At 33.9% G+C, this 17,184-nt stretch overlaps 2 protein-coding genes across 4 annotated transcripts in view; one reads left to right on the top strand and one right to left on the bottom strand.

Annotated features, from left to right (window-relative positions):
* The window catches only part of Nca (neurocalcin homolog), a 363,134-nt gene extending 349,465 nt beyond the window's left edge, over positions 1–13,669 (bottom strand). The window contains exon 1 of the mRNA XM_078187642.1: positions 13,579–13,669. The gene's annotated coding sequence lies outside the window, so the exon portion shown is untranslated. The remainder of the gene's footprint in view (positions 1–13,578) is intronic.
* An 849-nt stretch (positions 13,670–14,518) lies between these two features.
* On the top strand, positions 14,519–16,615 carry Rfc4 (replication factor C subunit RfC4). Of its 3 annotated transcripts, none has more exons than XM_078185250.1 (6): positions 14,519–14,647; positions 14,805–15,040; positions 15,126–15,374; positions 15,455–15,664; positions 15,741–15,854; positions 16,461–16,615. In XM_078185250.1, exons 1-6 carry the CDS (start codon positions 14,623–14,625, stop codon positions 16,560–16,562), a joined length of 936 nt encoding a protein of 311 aa, XP_078041376.1. In that variant the 5' UTR covers positions 14,519–14,622; the 3' UTR covers positions 16,563–16,615. The 3 variants fall into 3 exon arrangements, with proteins under 3 accessions (XP_078041376.1, XP_078041374.1, XP_078041375.1); XM_078185248.1 differs by having other exon boundaries at positions 14,773–15,040; XM_078185249.1 differs by lacking the exon at positions 16,461–16,615 and adding an exon at positions 16,288–16,454 and having other exon boundaries at positions 14,773–15,040.
* The last annotated feature ends 569 nt before the right edge of the window (positions 16,616–17,184 follow it).

Raw genomic sequence — 17,184 nt, 5'->3', positions numbered from 1 at the left:
TTTCAAAATCAATAAAGCAGCTGCTTTTAACAATTAAAGTAATTTTGTTGTATTTCTGTTCGGTGCATTAGCATTGCGTTCAAATAGTCGCGTTGCAGTAGCTTCCCTTTCGAATTTACAGATGCCCACGCCGAGGCCGCAACAATGGACATGACTCGCCGTCCCAACGAACAGCCCGGATGGGCGCATCGCGCGATTTTTGCATTAAAGTATTTGCCTTTGAATCAATTTCAAAGTTGACGTTGCGAAACGATCGCGTTGCAGTAGCTGCATTCGTTTGTCAGGACCCATGCCTCTTTTCTTAGAGTCGGGAGTCGAATTAGAATTACAAGTTCTCGAAACAGTAATTAGCGTTGCGATTCAAATCGCGTTTGTGTAAACGAGGTAGTCAGAGGTACCGGGCCTCGCAGCATAAGACCGTGAAACACCATCTCTGTCGAAAAAAGACAGCGCCACTAGACCTCGGTCTATATCCAGGGCGGCCGGCTCGTAGAATTTTTATTTTGCGAGCTAGAACCACCATCTTGGACGAAGGGGCGCATCCGTCCTGGCGTTACGACGTACAGTCGAGTGAGTGGTGCGTAGCGTAGAAATCCGGGGTAGATTCCAAGGGGCTGGGAACAGCCCCTGTCGCTAGGCTATCTTGAAATAATAGCGTTGCGAGGATTCTTCAACGCGTTGTCTTAGAGTCGTGAAAATTGCAACGCGTTGCATTAGAGTTCCGAAATAAATGCCACACTGCGGGTAGCCGATCCAAGGATCGCAGCATCGACTACGAATTCCCTTTAGCGTTACGTGAAAATAGATCAAAGTGCACGGGAGTTCTCCATTTTCAATGAAATGAATTAGTATCACGACAGAAAATGCACTGACCGCGATTACTTTTATACAGTAATGTCTGTTTCTTAAAATAGTGTTGCGCAAGCACGATCCATTCGCGCGCTTGTTTTTGGAATACATATCGAATGGACCATTATTTCTGTCGAGGCGTTAGTTATTAACGCGTCGCGTTAGTTTTTTCACATTTTTTTTCATTTCTCATTTCTATGTATTTTTTATTTCTTACTTATATGTATTTTATTTTACTGAAACCGATAGAAAGTTTTAGCAAATGAGGACGAAATAACAATCTACAACATTTCAGAAATATCATCGAGGGATGCGAGCGTTGTGTTATTTCTTAAGTCGTACTTTAATTACTAAGTTGATTATCATCTGCCGTTGGATTATCATCCACCGTGAGATCATCATTCGCCGTGGGATGCGTGCGAGCGTTTTAGTTAATTATTGTGTGCGTACGTTAGTTAGTTATTATGAATGATCGTTGTAAGAAAAGTATTCGAACTTGGTATTATATATTTAGGTCCTTCAGGGGCTCACTCATGGGAGGGGCCCGTGAGTGAGTACTGGGGGTAGCGTCCCCGAAGTACCCGAGGCGCCTATAGGTCGTTAGGGTTCTTAATTTAAGTTTGTTAGATTTCGTTTGATTTTTGAATGTTGGTTCGGTTTCCGATGTGATTCGGTTGTTCAGCGTTGGATTTTCTCTTCAAATTGCACTCGTGTGCGGGTTAGCTTGGCACTCGTGTGTTGGTGTTAAATTCCTTGTTTCTCCCCATCACCCTTTATATGTTCTAATTAACTAATAATTTATTTCAGATTATTACAGGTCATCTGGCATAGGATTATTATCCGCCGTGGGATGTGTGCAACTTATTAACCCCTTGCACTATCACTCCTTTCATGCTACGGCGATTGGCATTTATTCGTACTTCTTTTTAAATATATTTTTACTTCGATATAGAAGGAATTAATAATAGTCATATTTATTATAACTTGCTTAAAATCTTCGCCACGAGTATGACTCGTTATTATAGTGCAAGGAGTTAATAAGTGCGTTATATTTAAGTAGTATTAAGATCGCTCAGGAGCCTCCGTCCCACGGGGCATGTTCCGCGGGGGGGGGGGGGGGATGTAGCGTTCCCGAGTTACCCGAATCGCTAAAAATATGTCGAGTATTATTGCCTTAACTTCACTTGTTCGCTACTCGTTGTTAACTTTCGGACCATTTATTATGGCTGTCTTGCTTGTGCAATCTCTCGGGTAAGTCCAAACGCATATCTCATATTCGGCGAATTATCATGCGGCGTGGGTATCCAAAGGAGGCACTCTCCTGCAACGGGGGGCACTTCTCCTTATTGCCTTTCGGCATGTAAATCGCCCTTAACCTGCGCACTCAGTGCGGAGGGGGCGGACGCAGGGGAGGAGTGTTCAACCGGGCGTAAGTGTGGAAGTTACTTTTCGATCCTCATTCCAATTGAGTCGACTATCGAGATCTGCGAGACTCTGAGACTTGCACAAGCATTGTTCGCGTCGCGTCACTCTCGAGGCGGGGCCTTCTGCTCTTGTTCGTTTTTTAGTCTTGTTTCAAAAGAATCAGAACCTTCTGCTCTGATTCATTTTGGTCCCCGAGGATAAGTGGCTTCTCCATTGATCCACTTTTGGTCCCCGATAATACTCGACGTATTGTTTCACCAATGAAAAAAAGGGAGCCATAGCGAATTCCGGCTTCGTTCTGACTCCCTTTCGAGTCTCCACTCCAGCAACCTCCACGTGGTGAGAATCGGGCAATCCATGTAATTGCCGATTTCTAATCAGCTGTAAATTCGTTTGCAACTAATTCGAAATCTGTAATTACATGGAGCTAATGGCTGTGAAATGGTGATAGGTTAGTTATTAAGGCGTTGCGTTATTTATTATGGCACAACGTTATCTTTTAAGGCGTTGCATTATTTGTTAAGGCGTTGCGTTATTTATTAAGGTGTTGTGTCGGTTACTAAGTTTTTTGTGAAAGCGTTAGTAAGTAAGCAAAACTTGCGTTTGTAGGAAAGGGAACTATAACGAATTCCGGTTTCGTTCTGACTCCCTTTTGTTGGTCATCATGCAGTATCCCGAAGTTTCTTTTACGAGTCGACAGACTCGTATTAAACAAGGAATAATTATTATTGAATTATTAGTGATCAGTATTTAATGATAGTGCAGTGAGAGTGAACGCTAGCGTAATGTAGCATTATATCTGTTTTACATACGTGGATTACAACATCTGGCTTACAAGTTTTGTATTACAACATTTACAACTGAATGGGTGAGTTTTTCATTAATAATATTTGTGAAATTTTTGAAATGAATAGAAAATTCATAAAATCCTTGTTCAATACTTCGAACGCGGCTCAAAGCCCGTTATCAAATCATGTTATCAAAAACGAGTAATATGTACAAAATGATTAAATTAATTTATTCCCTCAATATATATATATTTCAATACATCTCCTATCGGTGTGAGATATTTATCATAGAAGTAGATAATTATCTATTGTCAAAACCGCAAAAGAATTTTCAGAAAGAATTCGGAATGTTTAGAAACAACTTGTTTCTTCTCCAACGTCCAATCTTGAGAAACGAATGTAACGCATAACGTTTAACCATGTACTACACTGAAGTCAAGTGTTGCCCACTTAGCGGTTGCGTATCTGAAACTTTATCATGACCGCTATCCGGGAAGGTGGAACTCCAACGACGACGTATATATTTTCTTTTTTCAACACTTCTGAATGAGTTGACAAAGTGACAAATACTTGATACATAAATTAACGAGTGTCTCAATATTATATGTCCACGGTTTCATGGATATTGATATAAGATAAAGCAGATATATGTATGTAACTTTTCACAAATCCTGAACTTGCAAATTAAAAACATTGCCTATTTTCACTGTATTGTAAATGTGTTTGCATTGTACGCCAGTATTTCCTGTGAACGCATGATCAGCATCATTTTTTTGTATCTTATGATTTTGAAAAGTTATATTACATTGTACTTATTTTGTACCAGCTATCGCACATCTCTCTATCGGAACATACAGAAACTAGCGACTGCAGTACGGCCAAAACATGATTTCCAAATCAAATAATGATCGACGTGTCATAAACTTTAAGAAACGGCACAACACTCAATAGGTCCGCTGAGTTTTGAACTTCCCTTTTTTCCTTTGCCTTTGCCTCTACTGGACACTCTACAAAGGGTTTTCGTTCTCGCAAACGGTACTGTGCGCGACAGTGATTGAATTTAAACACGATTTGCTCTGCAGGCAACTGGATTGCCTACGGTAGAACCTCATTCGTTGCATGAAACAGGCCGAAAATCCGTGCGAAAATCGAGGTTGAAAACGAAAGGAGTAACCAATGATTTCACGGTTGTTGTAATGTTGATTTTCCATTGTTTCACGAACTAGCCGCCGCATAGTACAATATTTGGCTTCAAAAGCTGGTCAAAAGTATCCATTCGATTTCGTGAGAACAAAAGTATGCAGTAATTGAGGAGGAAATTGTAGAGAATTAATTTGCCTTTCGCTTACGGACACTGTTAACCCTTTCGTTGCGCCAGTCCGCTCCGGTGGAGTGACGCCACGGAACGGTGGAGTTTATAAGGCTATAAACTTATTTATAGCCTTATACTAAATATATCATATTGTATTGTATTTTATTGTATTGCATTCTATTATATTATGTATATTATATTTAAATATTGTCATATGCCATTATTTATAGTCGGCACCCGACACACAGCGAATCACGCGGACGTCGACTATAGTCGGCACCCATAACGAAAGGGTTAAGAAATCGAATTTATGTGAATGATCACAATTTTAAATAGTTTACTTTTAGTCGATTAAAACAGCAGTATCATTAAATTTTGTAACAAAAAGTATAAATTTCAACATTTCGTGTACAGTTTTAGAATGAATAGAACAATATGCAGGAGGATATTCCAGCACCGGTGGTAAAACCGAGAAAGGGGTGATTTTACGTGAGAAAACAGATCGAAGAGAAGAAATATAACTTTTTGGCTCCGACTATGTTATCGAGAAAATCAACTTTGAATATCTAACGAGTACGCATACAAGTAACTATGATTTAAAATGGATGGATCCCGACACATATTATATGTCGGTTATTTATAGTACTAATATAATTATTATTACCATAATATACTGCATCACTCACTTCCGTCTATAGATTGAGAATGAATTTGGATGAAAATGAGACTACTAACTCCATTAATGCAAACATGGTTGAAAATGTTGAATATTCAAAGTCGAATTCCGCGACAATGGAAACAGCATTGAAAAATTTTTGTTATGTAGAATTACTCACTTCTCGATTCTACCACCGATGCTGGGACGCCATGTGTAAGTGGTACACGTTTTTGAACTCTTGTATTATCGACACTCCGTAATTAATGTGCATAACCCACTTTGTAGAAGTACCAGCTGTGTTCATACCCTATGTTTAACACAATTTATATAGTTCAATAATTTAACTTAAGTCGAACGGGCCGTCAGAAAGTTAATTTAGCGTAAATATATTCAAAGATGAATAAGGAGCATCTTTTAAGAGGACTCTCAAGGACTTTTACCATACTAAAATTCTACAAAAGAATTAACAGGATAAAAAATGTTGTAATTAGACTCGTTTTGCAATTCCTGAAAATTATTCTCTAGTTATTGTCTACTAAACTAATTCCCCTAACATATCAAACAAAATTTAAATCGCTGGGTTCAGTGAAAAAGAAATTATTTCGTTTTAGAAAACGCTGGAATACTTTCGTGGTTTAGTGTATGTGTGTCATAGAAAGAAGATTCGCAATTTGTAATTAATATAAATATATTTTCTTTCTGTTCCTTCCAAAACACTCCATTTATAGTATACCTTTCATTACTTATTCCTATGCTGCTGTGCGGTGCAAAAAGGTTTTATTAGTTCTCTTCAGGATGACAGTAAATACTTGGGAATGAAATAATACCATTATTTAACGCAATTTCACGCCAAAATGCAAGAGATTCTAAATTTACAATAGTGAATTACGTGATAAATGTCCTAATGCATATGAATTACCAAGAATTTCGGTACTAGAAACTTAGTTTCAAATAACTGCATAAGCGAAGGTATTATCTGTCCGCAACAACTCACATTGACTACCGCGGTGTTGTGAGAATTCATACATTACCTACGTACAGAACGACGACGTAACTTGCAGATGAATCATCCAGTACTACCCTTATTTGCCGACGTAAGATGGTACACTGCTAAATGCATATGTATATTTGTATATAATTATCTTATCACTTTCCGATACCGTTACGATGCGCGCGTAACGTTTCCGATACTTTTCAGATCACGATTTTTATGTACGCTTCTTGCTCTTGTTTATTTAACGGTGTATTTTTATTTTATTCTATCCGTAATACAATATCACAACAAATGAACGTATTTAATTAATTGAAGTAAATATATTTGTTTCTTTTCTCACGAAAATAATTATCTTTTGAATTTAATTAAGATCAAATGAGCATTTCAATTAAATTTGTTATTAATTTATTAATTATTGATTTGTTTATGTACTCATTTATTATTTAAACGCAATATACATATTATGCAGGCTAAACAAATCTGGAGATCGTTCCATTGCAGTTTTCTAGCATCTCTGCTTAATAAACGCAAGTTTAGGACTGCATTGTGAATATAGCCGAGAGAAATATCCTCACCGAAGTGCTCTGACTGTTAGCTCTCTTTGGTCTGCTCGCTTCTTAAGAGGAGACCAAGAAGCATTATATAAAAATAAAATAGAAGAATAAGTTCGTACAATCCTAAGAAATAGCGAGGCTAACCCTGCGGATATTACACGAGATGAAACGCGTCCATTAAATGGCGACTAGTCATTTAAAGTTACATTTTCGACAGTGTACACCCCACTGCTTCTTTTCTTCGTTCGAAGAACAATGAGTTGTCATTTGAGATTATTGACGCGAAGGCCACAATTAAAATGTCTATTAATAGTGGCACTTGGTAAGTGAAACGGTGAAAAACGTTAATAATGTGCCGAGTGCACTAATCTACGAACTGATTATGCCAACACGCATACAGTTTTAAGTATGCATAAAAACTAGCAAGATTTGATATTTCAACTTAGAAGGTGGAAAAAAATGCAAAAATTAAAAAATGTTGGGAGCAACTTGGCTTGAAAATTAATTTCAAATACAACCTTTAACAAGTTTTACTCTGGTTCGTAAACACAATGCAATAATACGAGTTTTGAAGATCCTTTGCGGTTCTCAAGATATTTCATGAAAACAAAGTTTTGAAATTTTTCGGGGGCTGTTTTATCCCTTTGAACCGCGTGTGGATTTAAAAAGATACGGTTATATTAAATATAACTCACTCTATTTCTGTACAAAATATCATGATTTTGTGGGTTTACAAACATTCCTTGTTAGTAGAACTAATTAAAATGAATTTAAGCATTTAGGTAATATCTATCGATTCTGGAAATACGATTTTTCTGGATAAGAATATTACTGACTTGAAACCTGATTTCCTGATGTACACCAGGAAATATGCATTTATTAATCTGACTATATACCTATAAATAATTGTTATTGAACTGCGAATTTTACGCATCTATAAGAAAACTAAATACATCGTTGCTATTGGAAACACTAGAAGATTCAAAAAATAAGAGATTAAAAATATTACTTCCATGCGACTATAATCATTAAAGGAAGAATGAAATTCCGGAGCGACTCTTGTAACTTGTACTGCCATACTTATTTAAAATATCTTACGTATTTATTATCTTTCCGCTTATCAAGATATTATAAAATATTTGAGACATCACGAACCTCTTACTTGTTAAGTAAAGCTAGAATATATTTTATATCTACACTTCATAAAGATCCAAATGTATGTCCCTTTATCTAAAAACAATTTTATTAAGTAATAGCTACATTTTTTGAATGATCAGAAATGTTCGTTATAACAATTTAATTAAAGAGAAGAGTGTAATAGATGTAGAAAAAAATTATTTAGCATAAAAACTGGCAGTCTAATTATTATTTTTCATAATTACTGGTATTTTTCGAATATTCAGTTAAATGAACATATCCCTGGCTAAAAACACGGCTCTGTTCGAAATAAGGTATCCGATTCATTAAATAATTATAATCAGCGCTGGAAATATTAAAATAATAATGAACATCGTATTTTCGTGCAGATAGTATCACAACGTATGAGGAACTAATTAATGCGTTAATGACATTCTGTTATGAAAACAATAACGAATAAGCTAGATTTGTACAATTTCGTAACAGACATAATCCAGCTAATACACGTCATGATAGTTTGGTGTAACTCTCAGTGACAATTATTTGATAATGTGGGATCATTTAATTGCCGATCATAAATTGTGATTAATTGTTATCTATTTATCTTTGACTATCAACTGACAGAATAGCAAAAGAATTTATTGCAGAAAAATAAGCGAGAAGGAAATGTACAAACGGAAAATTTATTGAAAATTGTTTTAACCTTGGAAATAAATACAAATGGTTGCACTTATTCAGAAACATGATAATGTAATTATGAGTATGTATGTATATATGTATACATGAGTAATGCTTATTTGCGGATAGTTTCTAAGGTCATTTGCGATGTGTGAAGCATAGGGACTACAAATAGGTTTGTAATCCACTCATTCAGCTTAGTTACAGTAATTGTTACTATAAATATTTATGAAAATGTAAAACCACCAGAGTTCGTGTCCATGTAGATCTTATCCTCTTTTCTTTTTTTTTACTTCTAATAGAACAGTCCATATTATTAAAAATTATTTCATTGATTTAATAATACGATACTAAAAACATACTAGTATATATCCGATCAAATATCAGAATATCCTCTTTTAAACATTATTTACATATTTATATTTATTTACTTTACATAAACAATAATATTTTAACTGTACATATGTTATACAAATTTAAATACAAGAGAACAAATAACTGTTTTACTTATTTTCTTGCAACTTGGAACTAGTTTCTGTTTATTTGTAAATTTTATTTAATCAGTCGGCTATTGCAATTCTTTTCAAAAGTGTATCATATAGCATTAAATTGTAACGAAGTGATTATTTTACTTTTTAATTTTGTAACATATGTATATCGATTTACTTAACCAATTTATTGTTTTTTAAGAATATAGTTCTTCATGACGAACATACTTGTGAAAACCAGCTAACTGGTTTATTTTCATACGATGCTACTATCTCTTTTGCAACTGTATTTTTCAGTATTAACATTGAATACTATTTGCACTTTGCATAAAAATTGAATTTAAAAGAATCTCTTTTGTGTGATTTCTCATTTCTGAACTATAAATAATTTCATATCTCATTGCCTTTACAATGCAAAGGATAGAACAAAGACTGAAGATCATAGTGAGAGTAAAGCAAATCTCTGTAGAAGAAATCAATTTATGTAATTCCGATTTTCCTGGAGGAATCGATTACTTATAGAAATATCTAAAACCTGCCACTAACAAAGCCTCTCGTTTAAGATAGTATGATCTGTTACGATTCCTCATTTTTTTCTTTCCCGTTCCAAGTTTTGACCAGAAAGCGATTACAATGGCTTGCGAAAGTCTTCGAACGCTTTATCAATCTAAACCGTTCAAAATACTGCAGTGTAAATAGCGAAGCAGAAGACTGAAGATTAAATTCAGCAAATTAGAAAATATTATACTAGTTTCACAACATTTTTAGTAATAGTATACATTGCCGATAGTTTACAAAAGCATTTTAAATAATATTTGTTGGCTGATAAAGTTTGACGATAAAACATCGTTCACAGTAAGTTTCGTGTTGCTATTCTACGTAGTAACATGAGTCCTTGCAGGAAATTAGTATTAACTGTGTTAGTGTGGAATAAACAAAAAAATGTAATGGGAGAAGTATCTACTTTTTATAGCATTCTCATGACTTTATACTACATATATTTTTATTATGCGAATGTCACTAAGATCGGATTATTTGTACTTTCAATACATTCATATTATAAATCGTATCAAAATTATGGTAGAATCACATGTCTTAGAATTTCTACAAGTTAAACAATGTGACTTTCGTACCAGGTGTGAACTGAACATTGAAAGGGTTACAATTTCCTTTAAAAAAAAGTCTTGAAACCTACATTAATATAAAAAGAAACACTATTACGATACAATCTCGATTATCTGAACGAATTTTGAGAACGTGAACATCTTGGTAACAGAACATTTATATTTACAATGCTAGGTTAAATCCTTATTAATTTAAAATAAAAATTGTAACATATTGACTCGGATAGTAAAATATTTATTTAGATGATGTAACACTCACAGTGACTGATTAAATCCTTACGGATCCTTATAATAAATACTATTATTTACGTAGAAAATGTTTTCGAATAATAATAAATTTAGATACGAGAAGTTCGAATAATCAAGGTTCTACAATATTTGTAAAAGAAAAAAGAATACCAGAAAATTACCTCCCAAACTTTCATTTGTAATCGCCAATACATTTATGATTATTATTATTATATGTATTTATTAATTACAGGTGATATAACTTGTCATATCAACTGTATAAATGGACTAATACAAAAAAATTGAAAGGAACAAAAGGAAAATACATAAAAAATACATTGAACAAATCGTTTACTCAAATTCTATTTGGAAATCTTTCGAGGCAACAAGTTTTTTGACAGTGTTGCAAAAATATTGATGAATAAAGGTGTAATATAAGCCAACATAAACAAGATGCGGAGATCTGACCTAGATATAAAAAATATCTTGTTTATGTTACGCGATAAACGGTCTAAGAAATATATAACATGGCATTAAAAATTTTAAAAATTAATCACTTTTATAACAGAACCATTGGTTTGAAAGATTACACAAGGATCTGGCACAGATCTCTGCAGTATCATCCGTATTGCGGCGAATGAAGACTATATCTTCCAGAATAATCTTAATAAATATCGGAACAAACACTTTTTAATGACCGTAATTGACATCGGAAACCAAAATATAAAAGGATTCTTCATGCCACCATGTTGCTTAAATGACAATAGTAAAAATGTAGAATTTATAGATGAAAATGGAACATTCCCTGACAACGCAGCAACATTATTCGAACTACATAATTCGGAGAACACGAACGTTCAGCTAACATGTACCGCACTCCAAATTAATTCTTTCGTAGATCATATTAATCCTTTTGTATTTCATTACTTGTAGCAAGTATATGAATTATAATTAGTTATACATTTTACAAGTAATGATTATTTATATGTAATAGAATTTTTACTATTTTATGAACAAGTATATCAATTCCATTTTTGGACCGTGAAACGAGTAATTTTATTTGCAAAGAATTAATTTCGAGTGCAAAATGATTAATATGATCTACAAAAGGATTAATTTTTAGTGCAGAAAGGTGAATATAATCAACAAATGACTAATTTTAAATGCTGAAATGTCTAATTTTAAATGTTGAAATGACTAATTTTAAAAATTTGTAGTACAGTTAGACAAAATGCGAAATTAAACAATAATTAATTTTTAGTACAAATAGTGTTGCAGATAAACCACTTTAGATTGAATTATTTACACGCGAAATGTGTTCGATTAGCAGCGAGTTTAGACATTCGGACAATCGAGATTGTCTTGATAATCATTCGCACTGCGAAAAATTGTTACATAAAATTAAACTTCCCACCGCATTCTTACGTACAATAAGGTAACGATCCGAATTATATGTATATCGGTCATATAAAAGGAAGGATATTATATAATGTCCCACACCCTAAACAATCCACTTCAAAGCCCAGACGTTGATCCTATTGTGCAGCTATTGCGCGAATAGGTGGATGATAAAATAATTATGGGATCAGCAGCCAAGTACCCAATATAACAGAAAATTATGGAAATACGAAATGCCATTAACGAATATGCTACACGGAATTAGTATTCATCAGCGAACGCAAACAAACTGGGAGCAACGTTTAGCAATGATAAGTAGTCATGTTGTGTGATCGGTACAAAATACCGTGCATACCGTCGAATTGTTTTGTAATTTTAGCGACGCGACCTTGAGATTTCGTTCTAGTAACAGATGCGATAGCCGTTTAAAACTCATCCGTACTTGGACTTTTGTCGGCGAGTGTATATCCGTCTTTTCTTAAACCACACAGATCAACACTATTAAAACTCATCGTTTCATCGCTTGGACATAAACGGTCCCGTAAGTATCACATGTCAAGCGATATAGTAAAACCAGCCACCGTCGGCGAAGGATTAAACAAAGCTACCTTATGCGCCATAAGGCAGATGCGCATGAATAACGTTGCTCAGGAAATGCGACATGGTATTTTTTTCTCCATGATTCAATAACGCAGCATCGCGTTCGCTGAAACGACTTTGACGACTACGCGGCTTTAGATCAAATTATTTGGCAAACGTGCGACCGAAAATGCGTTGCATACACGAACAGAAGAATACCAATGGTTTTCGACATACAAATTTTCGAAGATTAATCAGTAGCCACGCCAGGAATTACGTGGTAACATTGTTTACATTTTTCTAGCATAGACAAACCAGTACAATGAATTTTAAAGGACCTGTAAGGACCTTATACCGTTACGATATAATAATTATATGTAGTCATTATGCAAATGCAAATAAGAACTTTTATTTGAATATCGCTCATGAATTAAAGCGCTCGTAAGGATATCAGTTAGGAAGAATCACGTCCTATCAGCGCTGAAATATCTTCCAAGAATAACCGGAAATGATTATCGGTGTACTGAAATAAATAGAACGACATTTCCGTGTGCTCCTACGACTTACACAATTATTACGTAAATTTCGCAGAAGAATAAGTATAAGTCTAATTAATAACGTATGCGAATTTCAAAAGCTGAAACACGCCGCCTTCGAATTATATTGCGGTTTTCCGATTTTATCAAACGATATCGAAGGATAAAACTATCGTTTGTACATGTCATTGGTACTTTGTTCAATGGAACAGTTGCCAGAGTATAGCAGATGATAAATATAATAAAAACGATATGGTGTGTCAACTTACCGAATGTTGTTCCGAAGGAAATTGTTCAATAGATGGTAGGTCGTGGCACCATGCTGTTCATGCAGCATGGCGAGATGTGTCAAAGATGCACTTTAACGAGTCTTATTTCTTGATGTCCAAACACGCGCGACACTCAACTAACATTTGCGTGTTTATACAGAAAAAAATACGGGACAATTTGGCGAGATTTGACGGACACGCACGTTCATACATCGACTACATCCACTCACCTGACACGCACATGCACACACCCTCGCTACGAAAAACGCACACGCATCACACATACAATCGCAAGACGGATGTAGTGTTAAATGTAAAATTTTTATTTCAACGGGACGAGCACCGAATTTATCGTTTGACGTGGCCCGCGTTTAATTGAACGATTTATAAAAACAATGTAACCTATGCCTCTACATCGGAACGTTACTGCGGCCGAGAGAATATAGTGGTTCAATCGTGTGAGAAAAATGATTTTTCGAAAAGCCCGGTTTCCTGACACAAATTGATCGATTTCAATAGAAAAACGAAAGCACGAATGAAACGTAGTTTCACCTTACTAACCTATGCGTAGTATGTCGACCGGTTGTCACGATTACTCAACGAGTTCAAAACATTTCCACGACACTGACTTGTGCAGATATCACGACGGCTGCCATATTGGATTCTCATTCCGCAAACCACCGACGAGATATTTATAAAAGGGAGACAATCTTACGAGATTTCACGAAAAATACATACGACGCTGGCGGCCTCTCTTGAGAGGGCAGGATATTCTGTACGCGTGAAACGCGTACGCCAAAATCGATTTTAGCATGCATTACTTTTCTCGCAATTACAATTAATCGTTCTCAATACATACGTACAAAATATGAATTTTATTACGAGTTATAAGTTACCTAATTCAATGATCACATAATTTACAATTACAATTCATATATTTTCATTTATACACAAACAAAGTGTAGTTATAAAACATTGTCGTTCTAATTAGTTGCAAAAACCATAAACATTATTGGTAATGATGTACAGTAAATTATACTGAATTGAGTTATAATTCTTAAATTGTATGGGATTCAGCGTAGTTTATTGGACATCATTACCGTTTTTGTACTTAATTGCAATAATTATAATTATATTTATATTTTGCTTTTGTATAAATACAAATACATTAATTGTAATGCTTGAGAAACCAGGTATGTTAAAATCTTTGGTATTCTTAATAAATAAAAAAAGGTTTTAATCTTTTTGTTAGTTTTACGTAATCGATCTATGCAAGCATTTTTATTCAAATATTTATCAATGTGTTTCAGAAATAGGAATATCATGTTCACAAAATTTTAATTAGATTAATTAAATGATTCCTTTGTTACCGATTAATTATTGCGTCGATTGATAATATAACTTTCTAGTTAGCATCTAGACAGGAACTGTAGGAAGATGCAGCTCTATCTTGTCATATAATCTATGCTTAAATAGGAATCTCGAGGTTTCTCACGTTTCGAGCTTAAATTTTGAAGATGGCAGGTGCAACCACCGGCGAAGAAAGTATGGACATAGAAAGATTACCATCGTCTAGCAGCAATAATCCAATAACTACAGAACACGATGAAAAGTCTGCGAATTTACCATGGTATGTCATTACAAATAATAATATTGTTTATATTTTGTTGAGGTTCAAATAATTGAGGTTAAGTTTTTATTATCGAAGAAATCTACATTAAATAAGTATTACATGTAAATTTAAACTCTTTGTAGGATTGAGAAGTATCGTCCACATGTATTTTCAGACATTGTCGGGAATGAAGATACAGTGTCGAGATTATCTGTTTTCGCTCAACATGGAAATTGTCCAAACATTATTATATCAGGACCACCAGGCGTTGGAAAAACTACTACGATACTGTGCTTAGCACGTATTTTGTTAGGACCAAATTTTAGAGAATCAGTTTTGGAGTTGAATGCTTCGAATGATAGAGGGATAGATGTTGTCAGAAACAAGATCAAAATATTTGCTCAAAAGAAGGTACCTATTTTTAATTTAGTTTATGTGAAATCTGTGATCATATATACAATTCTTTAGTAAATACTTCATGTTTGCTTAATACTAGGTGAACCTTCCAAAAGGAAAACATAAGATAATAATCTTAGATGAAGCTGATAGTATGACTGACGGTGCACAGCAAGCATTGCGAAGAACAATGGAAATATATAGCAATACGACCAGATTTGCATTAGCTTGTAATAACAGTGAAAAAATTATTGAACCTATACAATCACGTTGTGCCATGTTGAGGTATGGGAAGTTGTCGGATGCACAAATATTGACAAAGATGATTGAAGTTTGTGCTAAAGAAAATGTAAGAAAATAATTATTTGTTTTCTAAAAGAAAACATTGAATAATGTTAACAACAAACTAAGTTAAATGTTTATGTACAGATTTCACATACAGAGGATGGCTTAGAAGCAATAGTGTTCACTGCTCAGGGTGACATGAGACAGGCCTTAAATAATTTGCAATCAACTTACAATGGTTTTGGTCATGTAAATAGCGATAATGTGTTTAAAGTATGCGATGAACCGCATCCATTACTTGTTAAAGAAATGCTTGAAAATTGTGTAGAAGGGAATATTTCAAAATGTTACTCAGTAAGATATTCTATTGATTATATTTAATAATATGTATTCAATTGTTTTTTATATTATGTATTTATATTATCTACAGCTAATGGAATATTTATGGAGAATGGGATATTCTGCTGAAGATTTAATTAATAACATATTCAGAGTTTGCAAAAACCTTTCAATTGAAGAAACACTGAAATTACAGTTTGTAAGGGTAAGTAGAAGTAACGTTTCTATGTATGTCCTTTAAGGCGCGACCACAGACAACTTTAACTGATGTTAAAAAATATAAGGTATAATTTACTATGACAATATAAGACAAAGATCATAAACAAAAATTTCAATGTTAATTTTGTTTCCAAATAATAAGAAGTCTCTCTGATTTATCGATAGAGTCAACCAAATTTTGAACACAACACTTTGTCTCTTCAATTGATTTTCGAAATATTTCATAAAATAGATTTCCCCACCGTCTTTGAAAACTATTCTTCACATTTCAAACATGAGAAAGATCAATTTTAACATAATTGGAGCCGGTTATTGAGGTGTCAGTAATGGCTGCGCCTTTGGTATTTTTTCGGATATAATTAATGAATACAACATATTTCCTAAATGCGTGTTAAGTTTTATTGTGAGATTTCAATTAGGTGATATTATTAAGATTTGGTTTTTATGAGAAGTCGTATACTTTTGCCAAAACAAATCTTAGTAAAACTATGCTGGTATAACAAACGAAGAAACTAAACATTTAAGTAGCTTTTTATAATACAAAAGAAACAGTACTTTGAAAAAGTTATAGATCATATCTTTTTGATTACAGGAAATTGGGATAACACATTTGGATATAGTAGATGGAATCAACAGTTTGTTACAGATGAACAGTCTTTTAGCTCGTCTTTGTAAAAAAGCGAGAATGTGTTGAAAACACTTTGTAATTATTATATTTTTCAAAATAAAATTATTTATATATTTGTATTACGTAATTCCTTATTTCAAAATATTCATTCAGACAAAGGTGAGCTTGCATTGCAAAGTATATTTTACACATATTTTGTTTTGTCAACCCATCCTTTGGGTAATAATCGCGAAACTTAATTCCAGTTTGTTTGTATGCTCCATGTTCTAATTAAGTGAAAAACGCTGCAAAATTGACGAAATTCATGCTACTGCAAAGAAAAGGCACGTTTTTACCAAGAATTTTCATTACTTCTCTATATAAGAATTATTATAAATTCTAAACTGTTGAATTTACTACTCCATTACATCGTTACTACAATTACTACACACATTATCCTGTTCGTAGAGCATAATAGCTCAGTATATTACGCTTAAGTGTGCTTTAATTTCTAATTTCGTAACATCTTGCAGTAAGTACATAAAGAATAGTTTCTCTAATATCTTGAAAAAGCGTTTAATTGTTTGCACACGTTACTAATGGAGTGAAGAGTCAGAAGAAAAACAAAAACTTACAGAAGATATGTGCATTTCAAATTTTAAATTATCCTTCATATATAATTCTTTAGAAATTTTTTATTAAATACGAG

Source organism: Augochlora pura, chromosome 7 (assembly GCF_028453695.1).
Source record: "Augochlora pura isolate Apur16 chromosome 7, APUR_v2.2.1, whole genome shotgun sequence".
In the NCBI taxonomy this organism is placed as follows: domain Eukaryota; kingdom Metazoa; phylum Arthropoda; class Insecta; order Hymenoptera; family Halictidae; genus Augochlora; species Augochlora pura.
The sequence above is the reverse complement of the archived record's forward strand: the minus strand, read 5'-3'. Positions and strand labels throughout refer to the sequence as shown.